This window comes from Herpailurus yagouaroundi, unplaced genomic scaffold, assembly GCF_014898765.1.
Source record: "Herpailurus yagouaroundi ecotype Mexico unplaced genomic scaffold, PumYag 162, whole genome shotgun sequence".
Classification (NCBI taxonomy): Eukaryota; Metazoa; Chordata; class Mammalia; order Carnivora; family Felidae; genus Herpailurus; species Herpailurus yagouaroundi.
The window spans coordinates 406,780-432,500 of NW_024412403.1; the positions used below are offsets into that span (position 1 = coordinate 406,780).

Here is a 25,721-nt window from a genome sequence, read left to right on the forward strand (position 1 = left end):
ACACACACACACACACACACACACACACACACACACACACACACACACAGGAAGATTACTCAGCAATCAAAAAGAATGAAATCTTGCCATTTGCAACAACGTGGATGGAACGAGAGGGTATTATGCTAAGTGAAATTAGTCAGAGAAGGACAAATACCATATGACTTCACTCATCATATGTGGAATTTAAGATACAAAACAGATGAACATAAGGGAAGGGAAGCAAAAATAATGTAAAAACAGGGAGGGAGCCAAACGTAAGAGACTCTTAAATACAAAGAACAAAAGAACAAACTGAGAGTTGCTAGAGGGGTATTGGGTGGGGGGGGGGTGAGCTAAATGGACAAGGGGCATTGAGGAGGACACTTGTTGGATGAGCACTGGGTGTTATATGTAGGGGATGAAGCACTGGATTCTACTGAAATCATTGCACTATATGCTAACTAACTTGGACATAAATTAAAAAAAAAAAAAATGCCGTAGGAGCATTTGGACAGTAGTCAATACAGAAACACAAAACTGCTAAGCCAAGGTACATAAATGACACTCGGTTTCAGGAAGTGTGTGGCTCTGTGCGTCACCAACAGGTAACAAATGGGCAGGAGGAACAAATCAGCAATCAGACAGTCTCTGGGGGAAGGGCTGTGAGTCAGTACCTGATCCTGTCAACAGACATCCTCAGCAGGTCGCAGGGCAGCGCTTCAGGAGCGAAGAAGGAAGACCAGTCACCTGGGGATCACTAACTCACCCCCAGATGCGCTGCCTGGATCCCGGTCTACAAACAGCACCGGGGCACTCTAGCCTCTCAAAACATGGGAAGGCGTGTCCACCTCGCAGAGGGCTGTCTCCAGCGTCCTTCTCCCAAGACTCTCCTGGGGCCGGGCATGTGGAACCTGTCAGCACCCCTCTGTCACCAAGAATGACTGTGAGCAATGAAGGAGCCGACAGGACAACTGCTCACCCTCCCTGTGGCGAGGCACCTTCCTGGTGGCCACTCGACCCCTCTGTGATGACCCCTCAGCGCTGCACTCAAGGGCGCTGGGGGGACACTGAGGGGACCCTGAGAGGGTTAATGGGGCATAGAAAAGATACTGAGAGGGTTACGGGGACACAGAGGGGGCTGAGGGGACACTGAAGAGGCTTCATCCTCTTTTAATGAAATCTGAGGAAGAGGACGGTATGAGGAGGCCATTCCTGTGAACTAATCGGTGAGCAGCTGCATCTCGGTCCCGGCTGGGGGCTTATTGTGTCTAAGCTGTCCTGAGGGCACAGGCTTCTGTGTGTGGATTCCTCCTGTGTCTTCTCATTCTTTCGAATGTGGGAAACCCACCCCAAGTGGCCAGATTCAAGGCAACTTAAAAGTCCATGAAGCAAATCTCAACAAAAATGCCAATTCCCAGACTTTTCAACCAAACAAATGGGGATAAATCTCATTTTTACACTTCCCTTTATTTTTGCAATCTCCTGTAATGCTCATTCTGGAAACTTTCATTGAGGAAATGGTTTAAACACTAATTTCACAAATCAGCTGATCAGTATACATACAACTAAAAGCACTGACTATTAATCTAGGGGACACAGGGGAACACCAGGGCCTTATTTCACGATTAGAGAAGAGTAATATTAGCATCTCCTTTTTTAAAAAGCCCCACAGCTTTTTTTGTCTGTGCTGACAGCATGGAGCCTGCTTGGGATTCTCTCTCTGTCTTTCTCACTGCCCTCCCCCAATCCACTCACACACATGCTCTCTCTCTCTCAAATAAACCTTTTAAAAACAGGGGCGCCTGGATGGTGCAGTCGGTTAAGCGTCCGACTTCAGCCAGGTCACGATCTCGCGGTCCGTGAGTTCAAGCCCCGCATCGGGCTCTGGGCTGATGGCTCGGAGCCTGGAGCCTGTTTCTGATTCTGTGTCTCCCTCTCTCTCTGCCCCTCCCCCGTTCATGCTCTGTCTCTCTCTGTCCCCAAAATAAATAAAAACGTTGAAAAAAAAATTTAAAAATAAATAAATAAATAAATAAATAAATAAACAAACAAACAAAGAAAAGCCCCAAAGAAACAGTACTCACAAAATCTTTATAATCTCTATAAATCTCGATGTAGCACTTCACAAAACACATCAGTTATCTAGGAAGCACTATGCATGTAGACGCGTACTGTCTCTCCCCCAGAAAGACCAGAAGACACGGGAGACACAGTATTTCAAATCTAAGAACATGGAGCAGAAGGGCATCAGGGCGTACAGCCAGCGTCCACAGATGCCAGCCTGCCTCCATGCAAAGGGAACTGGGGGACGTGAGCCCCGCGGCAAGCCACAAGGACCCTGGCTGGGTCCCAGCCTGCACGGTCTTATCCGTGGCAGCCTCACCTGCTAAAGAGAATTCCAACTGCTTCTTCAAAAGAACAATGACACAACTTGACATACTGCTTGTGGATGTTCTAACAAAGTTTCAAAAATCTGAAAACGAATCCAGAGCGTACACCGACTCCCGGGAGCACCTGCCACAGCAAGTGTGTTCCGTGTGGACACAGGCGGACATGCACGTGAGGTCCTCCACCTCCCTGTCGTGAGGTCGCTTCCTCCCCAGCCACCGCCACCTCCTGAGAGTCCAGACCCAGACGCCTCCTCGTCATCCCCCAGGCGCCACAGCCTCCCCACCACCCTCATAGGCGCCACAGTCAATCTCACCCCAGCACAGTCCGGGAGACATCAGGAACCCCTCGCTGCCCCGGAGCACCGCCCTCAGAGGGGCCCTGAGCCCACCCTCTGTGCCCTCCCATCCCTACGCTTCCCAAGGGCCTTGTCAACTCCTGTCTGAAGTAGTACAATCACCTCCAATGCCTCTTTTGTCCAGCTGTCAGATGCCTATGCCGCTGCCTACAAGGTCAGTGTCCTGCCCTCCAAGCACACGGTCCCCCAGACACACCCCAGGTGGGTCCTGACATCCCTCCTCCTCACCCTGACCTCGGAAGTCACACCAACACGGTGTGGCAGGGCCACCGGTACCTCTTAAAAAGGGCACCTGAAGACGTCTGGGGGACGAGCGGGGGCTGGCCCGCTGCCGTCAGACCCCCTACTCGGCAAGTTCCCTGCAGGCCCCACTGCGCCCGGCCCTGGGAAGCAAGAGAACAGGACAGGCACAACTACCCCTCACGCTCAGCCCTCTGTGGGCTTTGCAGGGCACGGGGCTAGAAGTCCTGAAGGAAAGGGGGGCGTCCCGCACTGGGCAGGCGGGGAAGCTCCTGTTGTGGAGGTGATCTGGCTGAAAGGTGAGAGTGTGAAGACAAGTTCAGAGGACGGCACACCTGGCACGTCTGCAGAAACAGACAACGGACAGGACGGCGGGACACGGGGTCAGAGGACATGTATGGCAGGCACCTGTGCGGAGCCGTGTCCCCAGGTCACACTGAGTAGCCTGGGATGCACAGGGAGGGAAACTATATGCAGAAAAGAGACTACAGGGGAGGCCTCACACAGGTGACTGCTGCTGGACTGTACTGGACCGTACTAGGAGCACTCGGATGCGCTCTCCCGGACCGGCTGACCCCTGAGTGCAGGCTCCAGGCGTGTCCAGCACCCACCCGCCACCATAGCGCTCTGATGAGAAGACTCGGAGAGGGCAGGAGCCCCGGGAGGCCCAGCGCTGGAGAGCCCCTCAGCAGCCAGACCCCTTCCCGCGGCACCGCTGCTCCGCCTGCTGCTTCTGCGTCTTGGCTGCGTGCGTGTCTCCGAGCTCCCACGGGGCTGCCTGGTGCCACTGCTCCAGGAGCAAGACCTTGGCGCCCACCACACAGCCAAGCTCCTATCCTCCTCCAGCAGGCGCCTCTGACTCTGCAGGGTTCCAGCCAGCCCCCACGTCCGAGACAGTGACCACCCAGCACTGCACCTGCCACGTGCCTCCATCCACCTACCACACAGACCCCCCCGCCACGTGCCTCTGGTCGCCCACCACACAGCCCCCCCATCAGAAACCCCAACCCCAATGCCACCCACCCCGTGCACCTTGTTCCACCCACCACATGGTTCCCATCTTAAAGGTAGTAAACATCCTACATGCTCCTTACAGTCAAATTTGTCATAGTTTAAAATGCAGTTTCATGGCACAAAAACAGACACTCAGATCAGTGGAACAGAATAGAGAACCCAGAAACGGACCCACAAACGTATGGCCAACTAATCTTTGACAAAGCAGGAAAAGAATAACCAATGAAATAAAGACAGTGTCTTCAGCAAGTGGTGCTGGGAAAACTGGAGAGCGACATGCAGAAAAATGAATCTGGACTTTCTTACACCAGACACAAAAATAAACTCAACATGGATGAAAGACCTTAATGTAAGACAGGAAGCCATCAAAATCCTCGAGGAGAAAGCAGGCAAAAACCTCTTTGACCTCTGCTGCAGCAACTTCTTACTCAACATGTCCCCAGAGGCAAGGGAAACAAAAGCAAAAATGAACTACTGGGACCTCATCAAAATAAAAAGCTTCTGCACAGTGAAGGAAACAATCAGCAAAACTAAAAGGCAGAATGGGAGAAGATATTTGCAAATGACATATCAGATAAAGGGTTAGTATCCAAAATCTATGAAGAACTTACCAAACTCAACACCCAAAAAACAAATAATCCAGTGAGGAAATGGGCAAAAGACATGAATAGACACTTCTCCAAAGACATCCAGATGGCCAAGCGACACATGAAAAAATGCTCAACATCACTCATCATCAGGGAAATGCAAATCAAAACCACAAGGAGATACCACCTCACACCTGTCAGAATGGCTAACAACTCAGGCAACAACAGATGTTGGCAAGGATGCAGAGGAAGAGGAACTCTTTTGCACCACTGGTGGGAATGCAAGCTGGTGCAGCCACTCTGGAAAACAGTATGGAGGTTCCTCAAAAAATTAAAAATAGAACTACCTTACAACCCAGCAATTGCACTACTAGGCATTTATCCACAGGATACAGGTATGCTGTTTTGAAGGGACACATGCACCCCAATGTTTATAACAGCACTCCCAATAATAGCCAAAGTATGGAAAGAGCCCAAATGTCCATCAATGAATAAATGGATAAAGAAGATGTGGTATGTATATATATATGTATATATGCGTATATATATATATACACATATATACCTATATACATATATATATGTATATATGTACAGTGAAGTATTACTCGGCAATCAAAAAGAATGAAATCTTGCCATTTGTAACTACGTGGATGGAACTAGAGTGTATTATGCTAAACGAAATTAGTCAGTCAGAAAAGACAAATATCATATGACTTCACTCATATGAGGACTTTAAGAGACAAAACAGAAGAACATAAGGGAAGGGGAACAAAAATAATATAAAAACGGGGAGGGGGACAAAAACATAAAACACTCTTAAATATGGAGAACAAACTGAGGGTTGCTGGAGGGTTTGTGGGAAGGGGGATGGAAATGGGTAAGGGGCATTAAGGAATCTACTCCTGAAATCATCGTTGCACTAGATGCTAACTAACTTGGATGTAAGTTAAAAAAAAAATAAATTAGGGGCGCCTGGGTGGCTCAGTCGGTTGTGTCCGACTTCAGCTCAGGTCATGATCTCACAGCTCGTGAGTTCGGGCCCGAAGTCAGGGTCTGGTGCTGACAGCTTGGAGCCTGGCGCCTGCTTCGGATTCTGCGTCTCCTTCTCTCTCTGTCCCAACCCACTCGCATTCTGTCTCTGTCTCTCTCAAAAATAAATAAACATTAAAAATTAATTAATTAAATGAAAATTTTAAAAAAGAATTTACTACTGAAAAATAAAAATAAAAATAAAATGCAGTTTCAATCAATAAATTAAATACAAGCACAGTTTCATGTGTAAAATGTACCCGTTTCTCCCTCTGGAATATTCTTTTAAAACTTCATTTATTCTGAATCAACTAAACCAAGAAAATCTAACGTAAAGCCACAGGCTGGGAATGGGCCCTGTTCCCCATAGGACCTGTCTGCACAGAAGGAAACCAAAGCCAACATCGGAGGACCCGCGGCTGGAGAAGGCAGCACTGGCCTGCAGCACCGCCCACCATCCTCACACAGCTCCCCACGTTCACACCAGAGGGGCACGGCGGCTCTACCCACTCCTGAGGAGAAGCCGTGGCTGGAGCCACCCCACACCTGTGCTGAGGCCTGAGCTCGAGGATGCAGGAACTCCAGGGCTTTCCCCAAGGCCACACCTCGGGAGACACGGAACAGGCCGAATCTAAACGTAAAACGAAGACACCACGCCTACTAAAAGCAGGGTTACCTTTTCCCTTCCAATCTTAAGTAGAGCTGAACAGAGTCAGAGGGTAAACCAATGTTTAGAGCTAAGTCACCGTGAACGAAGGATGAAACCATCACAGGAACACCTTGTTACAAAAGCACCTGTGAAGCAGGTGGTCCCTGTGTTTACGCGAGTCGGAGACTTCCTGCTTTGTAGTCCAGAACACCGACTTCCTAAATACTTGACAAGACACTAACTCACCAGAACAGTGATTTTTACTTGATTTTACCACCAGCTGGAGATCATGCCGCCACCACCCTTGGGCGGAAGAAGGCGCACATCCCATCCTGCACGGGGCAGCAGCTGACCCCATCCACGTCTGGGAGCCTGGCATGCCCCGCTGGACGGCACAGGGGACAGAGTAGGCCCGTCCACTGTGAGATGAAACCCATAGCCACCCCAGTCTGTGTGACGAGACGGTTTCAGGCCAAAGAGACGAGTGCTTAGTCTAGAGACACATGTGCCACAGGTCTGCAGGTGAGGAGAGGGGGGTGCTGGCCCTTCCAGAAATTCACTTCCACACTAAAACTTAAAGTACCTGTCAAGAAGCAGTCACTGCTCGGGGCACCTGGGTGGCTCAGTCGGTTAAGCATCCGACTTCGGCTCAGGTCATGATCTCGCGGTCCGTGAGTTCGAGCCCCGCGTCGGGCTCTGTGCTGACAGCTCAGAGCCTGGAGCCTGTTTCGGATTCTGTGTCTCCCTCTGTCTCTGACCCTCCCCCATTCATGCTGTCTCTCCCCGTCTCAAAAATAAATAAATATTTAATAAGAAAAAAAAAAAAGAAGCAGTCACTGCTCTTGAGACAGGACAGAAAGATGTAATTTCATGGAGCGTCAATAAAGGGAACCTGAGGGTGTATGTGTGCACAACAGGAGGCCCTCGGAACTGTCTTACCACGAGGGTCAGAGACCACCTCGAGGTGCGCCCTGAAACCTGACACCTCACACAGAATTCCATGTGTGCGTGCACGTGCACATCTCCCAAGGATCAGAGATCAAAGCCTTTACCAAGAGCTCTGCTATTAAAACTCTTAAAACAGACTGACTGATTGGCTCTGTCAGTACAACATGCAACTCCTGAACTCGGGGTTGGGAGGTCAAGCCCCACATTGGATAAATTACTTAAAAATAAATCTTAAAAAACAAAAACAAAAAAACGAAACAATCTCACATTCTAGGGGCACCTGCGTGGCTCAGTTGGTTAAGCGTCCGAGTTCGGCTCAGGTCACGATCTCACAGTTTGCGAGCTCAAGCCCCACATCCGGCTCACTGCTGTCAGACTGTCAGTGCAGAGCCCGTTTCAGATCCTCTGTCCCGCTCTCTAAGCTCCTCTGCTGCTTACACTCTCCCAAAAATAAATATTAAAAAAAAAAAAAAAAAAAAAAAGCTCACATTCTAACCCACCATAAGGAAGCCCCCACAACTTGCCAAGGACGGGCAGCAGACCGTGAGACCCGCTCATGGAGACATGCACTTGGACGACAGGAAGGACCTGCCCGGACACCCGCCTCACCTGTGGCGCTCCCCAAAGCTCGTGGGGAGCTAGGGCTTTCCCATCCTCAGAACAGCTGGTGCTCCCGGGCGTCCTCAGGCTGTCCTCTACGGGCGGAAGGTCCCGGCCACGGTTCAGCTCGTCCTCTGGCTCTCGAGTCAGCACCGCAGGGTGAGACGCGTCCTTCTCCTGCAGCTGCTCCGCGAGGTGTGCCCGCAGCTGCTCCAAAGCCTGTCTGTGCTCCTCCCTCACGGCCTGCATCTCAGACCGGTGACGTGACTCCAGGGAATCCAGATGTGACGAGTGACTGGCCTCCAAAGCACTGACCGCGGCAGCGTGCTTCGTCCGCAGTTCAGCCACGCGGGCTTCTAAGAGAGCCCAGTGCTCACTCTCCATGGAGGCCCGCAGCTCCTCCGCCTGAGCCCGGTGTCTGGCCTCCAGTTCCGCCGTCAAGGACAGAATGTGCTGCTGGTGTCTCTCCCGGAGGAGTCGGAGCTCGTGGGCATGCTTCTCCTGGGCCTCCCGAAGGAGGGCATCCTGCTCCGCGGTGAATTTCTCTGTGATTTCTTTCCGTTCTTCTAAAAACCTGAGAGGACACGCAAAGTGAATATGGGCAGCAGGATGTGCAGCCACAAGAGTGCCAACGTCACTCTGAAAACCGACTCGCGTTTCCTACATCGCCCCTGGATTTTAACTGCCCTTGCTGCTCCTCCCTCTGCCATGGCCGGCCTGAGGCCACCACCATCAGAAGTAAGTGCAGAGTGAAGGGGCCTCACTGAAGAGGAGTTCAAAGGCCAGAGCCCAGGCGTGCCCGCTCATAAACTGGAGGAGACAGGAGCCACAGCAAGAAAGCACACACACGTTTCCGACAGGCACCACAGCAAAGCAGGTGTGACTGCTCACTCACGGCGACAAGAATCTCGACAGGGAAGGGGTGGCGGCATCGCTTGCAGGAGCCCACAGGGCCGCAAAGACCTCAGAAAAAGTTCGCTTGTGAATTAAGGGACGCAAAGTAGGAAGAGCCACACGTGGTGCTGGCCGGCAAACACACAGGCAGGCAGAAAGACTCCCTTCCAATCAGAGAGCCTAAAGCTCAACTGGGCATGCATTCCACACCAGTGAGGTCCCTGTTCAATTCTCACCAAGGCTAAGACCTGTGACTGTGTCCCTGTGCCAGCCCTCCATCAGATACCTCTGAAAGCGTTGCCACAGATCATCCCATTTAGCATCACCGCACAGGGAGATCACGAAGGTTTTGCGAGGTTGAGTGTGGTGCCTGAAACCATCCAGCTTACACAGGGTGGGTCAAGATCTGAACTCAAGTTCTCAGCCCCCAGGTCAAAAGCTCTCACACCTGACTCATGATGGGGGTAACAGCTGACACGGGAGAAAAGGCAGCACCAACATCAAGTCTGATGATCCCATGGCTCCCACACACCCCAGTCTCTACAGCCCTGGTTTGCAAAGAGTTAGCACTGACAGAGGCAAAGAACCAAATCACAATCTAAATCTATTTAAAATTTAAGGGAAGTACGTATATATTTTAGAAAGAAAAAGTTTATTTTTAAAATATATGTTTGAGTTTAAAAAACACACAAAAAGAACACGGATAAATTGCGTATCTTTTTGATAAAAGAAGTGTAAAGTTGGGGCGCCTGGGTGGCTCAGTCAGTTAAGCATGTGACTTCAGTCCAGGTCATGATCTCATGTCTCGTGAGTTAAAGCCCTGTGTCGGGAGCCTGCTTCGGATTCTGTCTCCCTCTCCCTCTGCCCCTCCCCTGCTCATGCTCTCTCTCTCTTTCTCTCTCTCTCAAAAATAAACACTAAAAATTAAAATTAAAAAAATTAAAAAAGCGTAAAGTCTTGCTTTTGAAATTTTAAAATGTGCAAAGAACAAAAATGATGTGGAAAATGCGTGCACAGTAGTGTCCACCAAAAAACACAGATCCCACCAGAAGGATGTGGACACTGTTTCTGCCGTGTTCCAGCATATCTGAGTCATGGGACATGTGCTTCTGTCCTGCTGTTATTTTAGGGTGAAGACTGCTTGGCCCCACCTTCCTGCACACCTTCCCGCTCTACTGAGAGCCTACAGCACATCTTCCCAGGGGATCTGCCTCTCACCCTCTGCTGGGCATCTGGGGGGTCAGGGGTTGGGTGGGAACCTGGCAGACGGCTCTATACTTAGCATGCTGCTACAGGGACGTCACCCACCTGTTCTGGGCCAGCATCAGCTGGAGGGCACAGTCCTCCTTCAGGCGGAGTGTAGCAAGCTCCCAGTCCTTGTCCACAGGAGCCAGACCACCACCTGGCTCCCGGCCACACTGGCTGCACTGCAGAACCTCGTCCCCAGCGAGCCCGAGCTCCAGCTGCCGTAGACGGCCCTGCTGCTCCACCAGGGACCCCTCCAGTTCCAGGATCTGGGCCGCCTGCTGATCCTGAAGTTGCCTCATTTTGATTTCTCGAAGCTCAAACTTGTTTATTATTAACTGTTTCTCAGATTCAGCTTGTTCCCTCAGGTCAAGGAGCATCAGCGTCACTTCCTCTTCAGCTTTTCTCTTTAGACCCTCACTTGTCACCTTCCATTCCTCCTCTCTTTCTTTGAATTCTTGCTTCATTAGTTGAATCTTCTCCTTAGCTTTCTTCAGCTCCTCCTGGTGATCTTCAACTAAGTTATATTTTACCTACAGACAACACAGTTTCATTCAAGTAAGAAGAAAAGAAAAGAAAAGAAAAGAAAAGAAAAGAAAAGAAAAGAAAAGAAAAGAAAAGAAAAAAAAGAAAAGAGAAAAGGAAAGGAAAGAAAAGAAAAAAGAAAAGAAAAGGAAAGAAAAAAGATTACTGGCAATAATGACCCCCAAATGAGCTGTTCTTTGCCTCTGGAGCTGGCAGGCCTGGACAAACCAACAGAAATGAACACATACACACAAGTGTGCAGCAAACAGACAGGGCTGGAGGCCTTCTCTGTGTGCCAAGACCAGCAAAGGCGGGGAGGGGGGGAGCGGGGGGGCAGACACGTCACGGGTCTTAAGTCAAGGGGAAGGCCAACTCCCCAGCCACAGCAGAGCCACCATCAGTAAGGAGACGAAGTCCATGAGAACAGTAACAGCAAAAAGCACGACGAGTTCAAGCCTCTGGTCTTGCTCCATTCATATTCCAGCATCTACAAGGAACTTGAGCAAAGGGATGAGAAGCTAAAATTCATACTTTTAAGAGTATCTTGTGAAAAGGGAGGTGAATCACAAAGCTGAAAGTAGGCAAATGTTTTGATTTTCAAAAAAGGAAAGAAAATAGGTCAATAAACTACTGAATGTCATTGAAAAGAAACAAAACTAAAAATGGTATGTAAGACAGACCTCGACTCCTTATTTAAAAATTAAGTTATTGGGGCGCCTGGGTGGCTCAGTTGGTTAAGCGACCAACTTCGGCTCAGGTCATGATCTCGCAGTTTGTGAGTTCAAGCCCCACACTGGGCTCTGTGCTGACAGCTCAGAGCCTGGAGCCTAATTCAGATTCTGTGTCTCCCCATCTCTCTACCCCTCCCCTGCTCATGCTCTGTGTCTCTCTGTCTCTCAATAATAAATAAACGTTTATAAAAAAAAAAAATTAAAAGAAAAATGAAGTTATTAAAGTGGCACCTGGCTGGTTCAGTCAGTCAAACATTCAACTCTTGATCTCGGGGTCATGAGTGCAAGCCCCAAGCTGGGTGCAGAGTTTGCTTTAAAAAAAAAATGAAGTTATTAAAAATAAAGTTTAGGGTCACTGCTTCTGGAGATGGCTGAGAAGCTCTAATCAGGCCAACCCTCCCAGATAACAGCTATAAACACTGGAAAAAATGTAAGAAGCTACCTGAAGACCTGAGAGAGCATCTAAAAGCAAGCAAATTGTGGGGCATTTGGGTGGCTCAGTCGATTGTACGTTCAACTTTGGCTCAGGTCACGATCTCATGGTCCATGAGTTAGAGCCCCATGTCATGCTCTGTGGAGCTGCTTCAGATTCTGTGTCTCCCTCTCTCTCTGCCCCACCCCCGCTCATGCTTTGTCTCTGTCTCTCTCAAAAATAAATAAAAACATTTAAGAAAAAATTCAAAGCAAGCAGTGTGGAGAAGGGTTGGACACCCAGAAAAAATAATAGCAGTGGGCAATTTACCTGTCCGTGCCATGCACACTAGAATCCCATCATCTTACTTGTTTGAAAAGAGGTAGAAACTGAGAGATGAAAGCCCATTAGGACAGAGCCAGAGAAAGAAAGCTGAAAAATCTGTGCATAAACCTAGCCCAAATCTCGGGCTAACCCCTGATGCATATGTGTGTGGGCAGACTCCAAGAGCCGACCAACACAGAGAAGATATAACATGGAGTCAAAATCCAGCCAAGTTAACTATCTGCTAAAAATGGGGGAAAAAACAAACAAACCAATACTCTTTAGAGGAACACAACAGAATCCAGAGTCTCCACAGTGTATTATTCGCAATGTCCAGGATATAATCCAAAATGAGTTGATATACAAATAAACAGGACCTATGATCCATGCTAAAAAGAAAATATAATCATTAGAGAACAACCCCAAGATAACACAAATGCGAAATTAGCAGACAAAGGTTTTAAACAGCTATCATAATTACACTTACACGCATAAGAAAAAGACACTCATAATGAATAAAAGAATAGCGAATCACAGTGAAGATAAAAGACACTCTTAAGAACCAAATAGAAATTCTAGAATTGGAAAGCACAATATCTGAAATTTAAAAATTCACTAGGTGGACTTAAAAGCAGATCAGAGCTAACAAATGATAGTCCGTGAACTGGAAGATTGATAGAATTTAACCAACAGGAAAGAAAAAAGATTAGAAAAAATAAACAGAACCTCAGAAACTGAAAGATATAACATCCATGGAAATGGAGTTCCAAGAAGGAAAGGAGAGAATGGAGCAGAAATAAAAAACTGAAGAACATACTCAGTAAAAACTCCTCAAATTAGGAGAAAGACACAAATACATAGAATTTTCTGTAAGTCACTAACACAGACCACCATTTCACTAATGTGATCATTAAATAAGAAAAGATAAAGTCTATCTAGTTTAAAGTTTTTTGTTTTTGTTTTTTCAGATAACTATGTTTCTTAGGATCCCGGTTTCCTTTTCTCAAATATTCATAATTCATTTTATGCCAGGATTTTAAGAATTTCATGAAGAGAGGGGCACCTGGATGGCTGAGTTGGTTAAGCATCCAATTTCGGCTCAGGTCAATGATCTCACAATTTAGGAATTCAAGCCCCCGTCAGTCTCTCTGCTGTCAGTACAGAGCCCACTTCAGATCCTCTGTCATTCTCTCTCTCTGCCCCTCCCCTGCTTGTGCCTGCTCCCTTAAAAATTAAAAAAAAATTTTTTAAAGAATTTCATGAGAGAAAAAATACCAAAGAAAATCACACCTAAGCACATCATAGTAAAATGACTGAGAATAAAACAGAAAGAGAAAAACCTCTGAAAGAGCTAAAAAGAAATGATACGTTACATTTAGATAAATATTGATTTGAATGATCACGGACTTCTCATTAGAAATAAGGTCAGAAGTAACAACATCTTTAAATCCTGAAAAAAATCCTGTCACCTTGCCTTCTAGATACAGCAAAAATTATCTTCAAGAAAGAAGGTAAAAGAAAACATACTGAATAGCAGATCCGCACAATAAGAATGCTTAAAGGAAATGCTTCAGGCTGAAAGGAAGCGCTACCAAATGGAAACTCAGACCTTCGGGAAGAAACAAAGAGCACTGTAAATGGTAAATGTAAGACTACTTTTCCTCTTAATTTCCTTCAAGAATATATGACTATTCAAAACAAAACTTACCCACACAAACAGACGTAACACCTATAAAAATTACGGCATAAAAAACAAAGAAAACATGATAAATGCACCTATCCACTCACAGGACTCTCACATTTGATCTGAAATGGTACACTGTTAACCTTGAGAAGATCGTGAGGAAAACGTATGCTCTACTCCCGAAAGCAACCACTAAGCACACAGCAGATACATAAAAATCAATTCTAAGGGGTGCCTGGGTGTCTCAGTCAGTTAAGTCTCTGACTCTTGATCTCAGCTCAGGTCTTGTTTTTCAGGTTGTGCATTAAAGCCCCATGCTGGGCTCTGCTTCCCCCCACCCCACCCCCAAATCAATCCTAAAAATATTCAAATAACCCAAAAGGCAAGAAAGAAGGAACAAAGGGAACAAAAAAAGAAAACGTAAAGAAAAACAGATGGACCTTGTAGAAAACTAATAGCAAAATGGTAAACATAAGTCAAACCAGATCGACAATGAGCCAAAATGTTAACAAACTAAACACTCCAATAAAAGTTAAAGAGTTTGTCAGAATGGAGTTTTAAAAATATCCAACTATAGGGGCGCCGAGGTGGCTCAGTAGGTTAAGTGTCTGACCCTTCACATTGGCTCAGGTCATGATCTCACTGTTTCTGGGTGTGAGCCCCACATTGGGCCCTGCACTGATATGTGGAGCCTGCTTGGGATTCTCATTCTCATCTCTCTCTCTCTCTCTCTCTCTCTCTCTCTCTCTCTGCCCCTCCCCTGCTCATTCTCTCTCACTCTAAAAAGAAATAAATAGGGGTGCCTGGGTGGCTCAATCGGTTGAGTGTCCAACTTCGGCTCAGGTCATGATCTCACAGTTTGTGGGTTTGAGCCCCACATCGGGCTCTGTGCTAACAGCTCAGAGCCTGGAGCCTGCTTCGGATTCTGTGTCTCCCTCTCTCTGCCCCTTCCCTGCTCATGCTCTGTCTCTCTCTGTCTCTCAAATATGAATAAACGTTAAAAAAATTAAATTCAATTTTAAAAAAAGAGAAAGAAAATAAAAAGAAATAAACTTAAAAAAATAATCTAATTAGACGGCTCAGAGCCTGGAGCCTGCTTCAGATTCTGTGTCTCCCTCTCTCTCTCTGCCCCTTCCCAGCTCGTGCCCTGTCTTACTCTCAGAAATATATAAACATTATAAAATAAAAATAAATATGTTTAACTATATGCTGTGCGTATGTGTAATATATTAAAAAATGAATATGTGGTCTTTGTGCCCAGTTCCTGACACACAGCTGTGAAAACCCTTGGAATCCCTGGAAAAAGAGAGTCTCTTGCATGCTAATGAGATAGCAGGTGTCTGGGGATCTCTGGGTGGCTTCACCATGGGAGCCGGTCCCCGGAAAAATCAAGCATGATTAGAGAGGGCTGGAACTTTCAGCCCCACACCCCTAAACCTCCATAGAGCGAAGAGGGTTGGAGGGGAGAGTTCAATCACCGACGGCCAATGATTTAATCAACCACATTATGTAATGCAGCTTCCATAAAACCCCCTAAAGGGTCGGTGGGTGAGTGTGTGGAGGCACTGAACAGTGACACGACTGGAGAGGGCCCGGCAGCTGCATATCACCCCCACCTTAGCCTATGCCTCTCTTCCATTTGGTTGCTTCAGCTGGCATCCTTCGTAGTAAACTGCTAACAGTAAACTGTCTCCCTGACTTCCAGGAGCCTGAAAGGGGAAGGTGGGTGTGTTTGGGAGTATTCAGACTTTGAAGCCAAGTCAGGCAGAAGTGAGTAGGTAACCTGGAAACCCAATAATTGCAAATGGCTTTGAGGTGGGGTTAGTCTCATGGGACTGAGCCCTTAACCTACGGAGGTCCAACACCAAGTCCAGGTAGTTACTCTCAATAGATGAATAGTAAAAGGGACAGGAAAAGGTATGCCACACAAACAAAATTCAAATGAAGGCTGGAATGACTATACGGATGAAAGAGAAAGTAGACTGCAATACAAACAATGCTACAAAGAATAATACAGAGAACAGAGAAAACAGACACTTCATTAAGGATAAAAAGGTAACTTTTTCAGGAAGACAGAAAAATCACAAATGTGAATGTGTGTAGCAACAGGCCTTTAAATACTTAAAGACTGGCAAAATTAAAGGGGAAAATAGATAATTCTACACCCCTCTCTCAGTAATGGATGTAAGTAGGTAAAATGGTGGTCCAGGAAACATACAAACACCTAAACGTCGGAAGCCATTGAGGGAAGCCCACACAACTTTCCATAAAACTCTATCTTTAGTTCTGTTTTGAGGCAAGTCTTCACCATTGCTTTAGAGAAGAACATATGATCAAATGTGCAGGTAATAACATCGTATGAAATTCAGTTTTGATGGAGAACGAAAATCCAAAAAGACCTCTGCGGGAAAGAACACAGGGGAGACCATCAGGCCACAAGCGTGAAGTGGAGGGAATATGGCTGTCAGCACACCTGTGGAAAAGGCTTAAAAAAGCTCTGATCGCACGGATTCTATTATTCCAATGCAGGGATGAGCCACACCCTGAGCAGCACACACAGCCAAGCCTACTAGGAATCTGGCTGAGGCCGCGCGCTGGACCGTCTGCCAGCGTGAGCAATGCACGGGGGTCTCCTCACTCGCACGGCACACTCTCTGGCTGCACGACCGACAGCAGGAAGAGCGCAGGGGCTCAACAGCACTGGAGACACCAGGGTGCACAGAGCCCGCAGATGGCCATGCCAACCAGCCTGCGCCCCACCCCCTCCCCGGGTCTCAGGATGCCCAGACAGTCCCTTAACCCCAGAAGCAGGGGGAAGGAGGAACGAGGAGTCAAACCCTGGCCTGGCTCCGGGTGGAACCCCATCCTGACAGTGAGGAGGCGCTGAGCAAACACGGCTGCAGGCAGCAGGAGGGACAGAGCCGCGGGACTCATGGGGGCCTCCACACAAGTGTGCCACTGCGGAGGCGGGCTGGATCCACACTTACCCTCTCCAAGTCCTCCTTCAGGCGGATTTCATGCTGCAACCTCTCGTGTAAATTTCTATTTTCTAGTTTTAAGACATCAATTTCTTCCTTGAGCTCCGACTGAAGAAATGAGAGTTTAAGCTTGTGCTCAGCTTCTAAACTCAAGACTCTGGCTGCCACCTCTGTCTCTACCTCCGAGGCTGTGTCCTGCGCACACAGGAGAGGCACTCGAGCAAGTTCTGTGAGGGACGGGAAGGCAGGGAGGACAGTCAGGCACGACCCTCGAGGACATCACACGCAGCAAACAAGAAGAACACTCATCTTCCAACACTTCAGACAACACGGACACTCAGACCGTGGCCACCCCCGGGTGAGCCCAGTCGGGAGCTCATGGGCTGTCACAGCACAGCACCCCTGTGCCCCCAGCCCCAGAAAACGAGCCTGCAGCTGCCACCCTGTCCTGAGCCACCCACACCCACTCAACACCCACTCCATCCCTTTAGTTGGTTATCAGGTGACTGTTACCCCACAGTGGCGGGGGGACGTGTAATTCTGGGCCATTGGTAGCCCAGGCCCTTTCTGGGCTGTTCAGGTTGGGACTTGTTACCTTCCCGGGTTCAACAATGATCTGAACAGCGGACACAGGCACTCCGTGTGTGCCCATCACTGCCCAGTGACCGTAAGGCACTGTGTGGTGGCCGTGAAGGACGTCTCACACAGGAAGGAGAAGAGTGAGGGGCAGATGCCAAGCACAGCATAACCCTTGCTCCCGGGGACCATGCTCCTCCTCGCAGCCTGCCTCACCAGCTCCAAGGGAGCCCTTGGCTAAAACAGGTGGTCACGTCAGAGCACCCCAACAGGGACCTGACCCCCATACCCTCGCATGGGACCCTCTGTCTCACCTCCTCAGGGAGACAAGGGGTGGCAACAGCGCCCACCCGCAGGGCTAGCCCAGCTACAGCAGTGAGTGGCTGCACTGCCCGCACCTCCTGGAACCCGTGTCCAGGGCTGGCCTTACACTGCTCCCCTAAGCAGCCAGGCCACTAACCGTCCCCATCTGCTGCAACCACTGGGAGGATCACAGCTTCTCCGTCTACCACCTCCTGTGTGCCCCTGTCTGCTGTGACCCCTCGTGCTGCACCCAGTCAGGTCCTCTCCCGACACGCCCCAAGCCCGGCCCCTTAACTCTGAGGACACTACCAGGGAGGACCTGCAGAGTACAGGGTGGGCGTGTCCAGAGAACCCACAACCTTCCCCCAGACCGTTCCCTGTGGGCCAGACAGCCGCCAGCACAGGCAGCAGGGAAGTACACGCACCTTCATCAGGGCCTTCTGAGGACCCTGTGTGCTGCTCCCCTTCCATCACCTGCGGCCCTGCGAGGTCCACCTCCTGCCGGCCTTCCAGGGAAGACTTCAATGCTGCTAGTTGGCGCCAGTGGGCTGCTTCTAACTGTGTGTGCAAATCAGGAAAAAAAAAATATATCACAAAGGAAATGTTACAAGGGACCTCTCTGCTCGTCACCTAATCACTGCCTCCCAGGGAACTCGCTGGGATGTGCATGTTCACACCATCCCCCCCATCCCTAGCATCTCACCTCCAGGGGGGCCAGGTGACTCAGGGAGATGGGACCTGAGGACACGGGCACATACCACTGACTGGCGAGCCCTCCTCCCTCCCGGGCTGTGCTCACCGAAGCCAATGCAGAGCCCCAGCTGCAGGGACGCCAAGCAGGCCATTCCTGGGAGCCTGACCAGAACTTTTCTGGAGCTGCAGGCAGACCCTGATGACCAGACCCCCTCCCAAAGCCAGGGCCTCAGCCTTTACCAAAGGCACCCTGTTCCTCTGTGGGGGCTCCGGGATTTCCCCAGCCTATTTACTCCTGCGCCTCTTCCCTCCCAGTCCGTGTCTCCCCCATGTCCCCTTCTGAAGCCAGACACATGCTGCCTGCTTGGGACATGGACCTGCCCCAAGGGAAGGGTCTCTGGTCGCTGCTGTGAGCACCCCTGACAAGAGGCCCAACCCAAGCATCCTCTAGAAGGGAGGAAAGAAGGGCTCAGTGCAGGTACTGTTGTTTCCTGTTCCCCTAAAAATAGTAAATCCATCTTCCTAAGATATCACAGAGGAGTCACATCAATCTACACTTCAAGTTCACAGTAAACTCAAGTTATCTTTAAAACCAAGACTTAAATTCCTACATTGTTATAGGAATGAACCACTGACTGACAGCAAGAATCCAGTCCAGAAACAGACTTGTGTCCCTGGGACAACTGTAGGCACACAAAAGGTTGTGTTTTAACAAGTCTGGCCTGAAGGAGTGACTAGCCATTTGGAAAAAGGAAACAAACCCAGAGCCTATTCCTCCTGCTGGACAACAGCTAAATACCAGGTGGATAAAACTAAAACTAAAAAGGCTTTAAAAGAATCAGAAGGTGGTGCACGGAAATAGTGCGACACTCTGGGAACTGGGACGAAGAGCCAGAGGCCGAGGAGGACGCACAAGTGCAGACCCAGGCCCATGAGCCCCAGTGCGAGAGGGAAGCAGGCAGGGACTCCAAACCACAGGGGAGGGGACAAATGCCTCGAGGGCAAAGGTGTGAACTGAGCATCAGAGAGAGAGAATGGTCAGCTCAACCTTATTAAAAACCAAAGAAACACAAACTAAAGAAAGACACCAGCTGTCAGTAAGTGAGGAACACACTCTGGCAAGGCCCAGGGGCAGCAGGAGGGAAGTGGGGCTCCCACACGCTTGACGTGAGTTCAGCCAGGTGCCCTGAGGAGTGGCCTGTCGAAATTTTAAACACACAAACAAGCGAGCGTGCACACACACACTCACACACACACACATACATCCCATCATTCTTATCTTCTCTCCTTCCTGCAACATGGCCACTATGACAGGAAAAGTTTAACTTATAAGCCTACGAGGAGAAGAAACAGGAAGAGGTAATGAACCAAAGCTGACCGACCTTGAAAGACAGAAATCAGTGCCCGCGGCAAGTCTAGGGCCCAGGAGGCAAAGGGGCTGCACGCCCCAGGGTGCACACACGGGCCAGGAGGCAGGGCCTAGGGACAGGGGACCTGGCCACCTAAGGCAGGACCCCAGGAGCAGCTGTGCCGCCAGTCAGAGCTCCTCAAGACCAACGATGCCCCGCGGTTCCCATGAAGACACGGCTCTGAGTCCCGAACCAACACAGGAGAAACCTAGGTCCTCACAGAAACCCAGATGGACGGAGACAAAGCAGGGACAAACGGGAGACACAAGAAACCCTTTAATGCCAATGGTCTTCAGACAGGTGAGAGAGACTCTGGCCCCATGGCACGGACACAACAGAGAAAGGAAGCAGAAACCCCAGAAATTAAAAATGCAATGCAAATAGGAAATTTAACGGAAAAATTTAACAAATATAAGAAAACCGGTGGCTTCATCCACAGGAGCTGCCTAGAGAGCACAGGACACTGAAGAGTGGTGACGAACAGAACAGCAGCAGACTTCCCAGAGTGCAGGGGACAGGTCTCGGACACAGAGCCCTCCCCATTCCCAGCACGAAGTGGGGGGACATGCAGGAACTACCGTCTCAGAACTCCAGGGAACATATAGGGGACCCCGGAGCTGCTGGAGGCACGGGCAGCACACAAAGGGAGAATCAGCAGGTCGGGCAGTTCTCCACAGCGCTGGGGCCAGAGGACGGAGAACGTTCCAGATGTCACACCAACCAATCACACAGCAGAAGGAAACAAGTTCTCAGGGGTTGTCCTCATGTTCCCTCGAGTCTCCACTGAGGGCACAGGTACTACAGACACACAGCCACCCCCCACGCAGCATGGACCACCCAACTAGTCCCATGATGGAAGTGCACAGGGGGCCCAGAGGGTGGGACAGCGCAGTGGACAAGGACAACGGGCCGCATCCGGCCAGGAGGTGCTGTTGTGCTGGGCACGAGGGGTCTGCTGCAGCAGCCACACCACACCCCGCAGGACACGCGAGGAAGTGGGAGGGAGCCCCCAGGACACGGCGCTCCCGTCCCAGGAAATCATCACACAGACACAGAGTTCTAGAAAAGAACACGAGCAATGGGAGACTAGGAGCATCCCGTTACAATAGGCCCAGCACCTCAGAAGGGGACTGCTTGGAAACAGAGACACAGGGGCGCGTGTGCACAGAGAAAGCACGTGAAGAGGCTGCTGCCCGCAAGCCAAGAAGACAGGCCTCAGAAGAAACCAGCCCTGACCTCCAACTTCCAGCCTCCAGACTAAGATGATCCATTTCCGCTGTGTCACCACCCGGTCGACGGTATTTGTTCCAGCTGCCTGAGGTGAGCAAGACACACCCTGAATGAGAACAACAGACGCTCACACTAAAGCCACTGCTCACTGGGGCAGAGTGCACCTGCACAAGGCCACCGTGCTCTGTGACGGTGTACCATCTGCCCAGGGTAACAGCCACAAGACCCAGACTACCGACACCTCAAGGCATCACCATCAAATAAAAAGGAACCTCAGGTGACAGGAAGGCCACACTGGCCACATCTCAAGTGCTCACAACTCAAGTGTCCACGGACTGATGAATGGATACAGAAGACACCGTGTGTATATATACACACAAAGAACACTGGTCGGCCATAAAAAAGGAGATCTTGCCATTTGTGACAACATGGATGGACCTTGAGGGTCTAATGCTGAGCAAAATAAGTCAGTCAGAGAAGGACAAATATCACTTAAAACGGAGCTCACAGACACAGAGAACAGACTGACGGTAGCCAGGGCTGGGAGTGGGGAGATGGGTGAAAGATCAGAATGTACGAACTTCCAGTTACAAAATGAACAAGTCCTGGGGAGGTCACGCACAGCTTGGGGACTACAGTTACAAATGCGATATTGTGCATCTGAAAGCTGCTAAGAGTGATCTTAAAAGTTCTCACCACAAGAGAAAGAGACTTTGCAGGCCTGTGTGCTGACAGATGTTAAGTGGGCTCACTGCGGTGATCACTTTCAATCACACAAATGTCAACTCTCTACCTTGTGCACCTGAAACTAATGGTACGTGTCCACTTCCCCTCAATTAAGGAAAGAACAGAGATCACCTCAGATTGAAGGCTGGGTCCATCAACGTGCTCTCTCCTTCGTTTTTCAGACCTCTCTTCTAAAAACGCACTGGATGAATGAGAGAAAAGGTGTTTTGAAATTGTCGCGTGTGCCCTTTCTCCTCCGGAGCTCTGCTCCCTCCCTCACTGCTCCCTCACCAGGAGCCGACTTCCCCTACTTCCCATCAACTTCCCATCAACGACAGGAGCCCATGGCTGAGTGAGGCATTTCTGCGTGACTGCACAACCATATGATGGGAGCCAAGTGTTGGAGCAGAAGGGACCCGGGGTGCTCAGGCCACACGCTCTGCTCCCAGCCTTAATGCTCCCCTGTTCTGAGGCCCAAACATAAATGTGTTTCTAAAATACAAGTCTCCACTGACCTAAAATCACAAATAAAACTAGATTTCAATTCAGCTCAAGGTTCCCATGTTTCAAAAACACCTTTAAGTGTCGTCTGGGTGGCTTAGTCAGTTAAGCGTCCAACTCTTGATTTCAGCTCAGGTCATGATGTCATGGCTCCTGGGATCTAGCCCCACGTAGGGCTCTGCACTGATGGCACGGAGCCTGCTTGGGATTCTTTCTCCTTCTGCCCCTCCCCTGCTCCCGTGTGTGCATGCATGCTGGCTCTCGCTCTCTAAACATTTTTTTTTTAAAAAGCTTTTAAAAAACAAAACAAACAAAAAACACCTTTAGGATGAAAATCACTTATTTACCTGATGTCCACAGATTCCAGAAAAGACTCTTCATTCGCCTCCTGCAGCCGCTGCTGTAACAGAATCAGGTCTTCTTGGTAACTCTTCTCAGCATCCTTTAATTTCTGCTCAAAATAAATCCTCAACTGCTCCAGCTCAGACTCGTGCTCGGTTTTCTCTCGCTGCTGCTGCTGCTGCTGGAAGTCTTGCTTTAGGTGCCCCAGTCCTTCCACGTGAGGCGCGTGGGCCAGGAGCTGGTCGGGTAACTCTTTAATGGGAAGGAATGATGAGATCACCTTCGGATCAAACACGAAGGAAACGTCAGGAGACACTGCAGACCCTCAACTCCAGAAAGGGCCCTGGTCCTGGCACCATGAAGGTGAAGCAGGAACCCTCCGTGGCTTACGCTGGGGGGGTGCCTCATGCAGGAAGGATCCCATTCCCCCACCCCCCCAAAGCAAAGTGCTTTCTAAGGCTGGTGCTGAAGGCCTCAGAGAGACTGGAAGTGCGAGAGAGGCACTCCGTGTGCTGCTGGGGTCTCTGAGTGTGAAGGGGCCGCACTGTGGGCAGCCTCGAGGAGCTGAGAACTCCAGCCAACAGCCAGCAAGGAAACAAGACCTCAGCCCTACAACCGCAGGGACTCAATTCTGCCAGCCTCAGTGAGCCAGGTCAAGGCCCAGCCAACACCTTGATTCCGGCTACAGGTGATCCTGGGCAGAAAACCCAGCCACACCATCTCAGACTTCCAATCTACAGAACATCTGCCAGCTAATAAACGTGTGTGGCTTTAAGCCACTAAGTCTGCCAGAATCTATTAAGAGCAACAGTACAGTGACACACACTGACCTCAAGAGAACTTACCACCACCACTATTTTCAGCAAGAGAATACTGTCAGGTGGCTGGTTAACAAGTAATGATTAATTAGCCTTGAAGTAATGTGGACATAAACCGATCACTACCCAGAAGTTTCAAAGCAAACATCCCCATAAGGACCCTTGGAGGCCAGGGCGAGGCTCCCCCACAGATCACGTGAGAGCTGAACCGTGCAGGAACTCACACCCGCAGTCTACCTGCAGGAGAGCTGTGAGCCCCACCTGCCGCCACCATCGACAAACAGGATGGTGGGAAAGACAAGGTGCTGGCGGACAGCAGAGGGCAGGGGGCTGCGGGGTGCCAGCAAGGCCTCATCCACCGCACACGTTTCTGGGCCTTCCTTACAACCCTGCAAGGGTGACCACCGGACTGAAAAGGCTTTGTCTAGAGACCAGCAGAAACGCCCGTGTGTCCAGACCTCCCCCTGCCGAAGGTAACGCCAGCCAGCAGGGACTCCTCTTACAGCAGGTCTCACAGTGGGTCTGCTAGGCCCTCAGACCGGGGCGTCACCCTCAGGGCCACAGAAGCCTTGACAGCAGTTGCCCCAAGCGAGCTCCCAGGGTTGAGGCGGTGCGCAGCAAGGCACACCTGTACCCCCAAGGGCCCGCCGACAACGGCATTTCTTCGGCACCCAAACATGGATAACAGGCAAACGCCAGCCCCACCATAAGCTTTATCTTACACCTGAGAGGTGCCTCACGTTAACGTGAGGAAAGACGCATGGTTCCGTAGCCGCTACTCAACTTGTTTAAGGATGAAACCAAGCCCCTCAAGTTTTCACCTTAAAACCACACAGAGCAATCTTCAAGGAAGTTTACAAGATTGTTCCTTTTGCGCTCGCTATTATTAGGTCCCAGTTTGGAGCTTGAACAACTAAAAACACATAGCTGTAATGTCTGAGGATCTCAGCTTCCAACATGAAAGTCCTCACCAGTTAGGTCCTGTCTGTCGGGCCTCACGGACTCCAGCTGGGACCACAGGCGCCGAATTTCCTCTTGTGACTGAGCCTTCAGCTCTTCGTAGGATGCTCGGAGGCTCTCTACCTGGAAAAGGAAGCGACAGTGTGAGGCACCGTCCAATGCCAATCCCCAGGAGGTCTGTGCCCAGCACTGGGGGCAACAAGGTGAACTCCTAAAGCTACAGCCAAGCGAAAACCGGCGACAGTGGCACCAGAGAAAAACTACAGCTCATTTTATAACACGCCTGTACCTGACTATAGTCTTGCTAGGACGGGAACTTTCTCTGTCGTCCCAAACACGCATCCTCTAACTTGTCAGGGGAGACCGCCAGTCAGCATCAGCCAGCACTGCCGGCCTCCCAGGGTCCCCCTGTTGTCCGCCCCAGGGGCCCTCCCTCAGCCCTCCTGAGGTATGTTGGGAATTTCTCTGCGTTTTTCACTCAACCTTCCCAGAAAGGGTCTCTGCAGGGGTGAACGGAGCCAGCCCACCCTGCATCCACAGAGCTGAGAGCAGCAACTACCATCTCCGTAAGGGGTTCGTGGTCAGGCCGAAGTGGGGACCAAGTGGGGAGCACGACTGCAGGGCTGAGGGACATGGGACATGGAAGCGCCGGCCTGCGGTGGCCCTGAGGCCCCGCCAGCTGTTTCTCATGTGGGGACAGGACAGAAGGCACCCTTCAGCAAAGGAGAATAATCAGCAGGGAGGTGATGGGGAAAGGCTGCTGAGGCAGGTGTGAAAGCCATTCTCACAACTTCCTCTTCTCATCTGAAACACAGGCACAGGCAGAAACAGACTCCACCTCCTGACTTCTTGGACAGAAGCCCTCGGGTACCTGAGGAGGATCTGGCCACGCCTCCCACCGTGGGTATGTGGTGTTCCACAGGGAAAGAGCTCTGAATACAGAAGCAGCAGAGAAGTTCCTCGTTAAGTCTTCTAAGGACTTCCTTGTCTATCTAGAGTTATGGTCGGAGAATGTGGCCTGAGACCCCTAGTGCCTGGAGTGGGGGCCCCAGAGCCCCTGGTACAGAGCATGGATTCTACGTGCGTGACACTGGGCAAAACCGTCAAATCAGCCTCACAAACCGTTACCATTACTTTTGTATCTGCTAAGTACTGCGCATCTCTTTACATTCAGTACTTAAGTTTTAGCAAATGACAGAAACGGAAACAAGCCCACCCAAAATCTCCTAAAACCCCCTCCCTTGCTAAGTAGTAGAAACAAGGGCGCCCCTGCCCACCTCCCGCTGCTTTTCCATCTCCTGGTCACGGAGTCTCAGCTCCAGGTCCTCTAAGTGCCGGCAGCGCTCAGACTGCAGGTCTTCGCGCAGCTTCCTCATGTCTGTGTCATGCTGAGCCTCCAGAGTCCTCAGCGCACCTGGGGAGAGGACACCGCACTCAGGATGTGGCGTTCTCAACAGCACAGGAGCACAGCCACCCCAGCCCTCCGTCCCTCCAGACCCCACTGTCCGCAGGGGTGCAGGAGGGCCAGGGAGGATGAAGGAGGGTCAGAGAGGATGAGGGAGGGTCAGGGAG

At 50.1% G+C, this 25,721-nt stretch overlaps 1 protein-coding gene across 9 annotated transcripts in view; it reads right to left on the reverse strand.

Annotated features, from left to right (window-relative positions):
• The window catches only part of PCNT (pericentrin), a 134,966-nt gene that overhangs the window by 75,613 nt on the left and 33,632 nt on the right, over positions 1-25,721 (reverse strand). For all 9 annotated transcript variants that reach the window (XM_040483678.1, XM_040483676.1, XM_040483685.1 and 6 more), the window contains 8 exons: positions 25,427-25,563; positions 24,161-24,272; positions 22,377-22,623; positions 21,661-21,730; positions 17,896-18,028; positions 16,601-16,818; positions 10,001-10,470; positions 7,808-8,372 (listed from right to left, as the gene is read on the reverse strand). In XM_040483678.1, the coding sequence (XP_040339612.1) occupies positions 7,808-8,372; positions 10,001-10,470; positions 16,601-16,818; positions 17,896-18,028; positions 21,661-21,730; positions 22,377-22,623; positions 24,161-24,272; positions 25,427-25,563 (1,952 nt within the window). The remainder of the gene's footprint in view (positions 1-7,807; positions 8,373-10,000; positions 10,471-16,600; positions 16,819-17,895; positions 18,029-21,660; positions 21,731-22,376; positions 22,624-24,160; positions 24,273-25,426; positions 25,564-25,721) is intronic.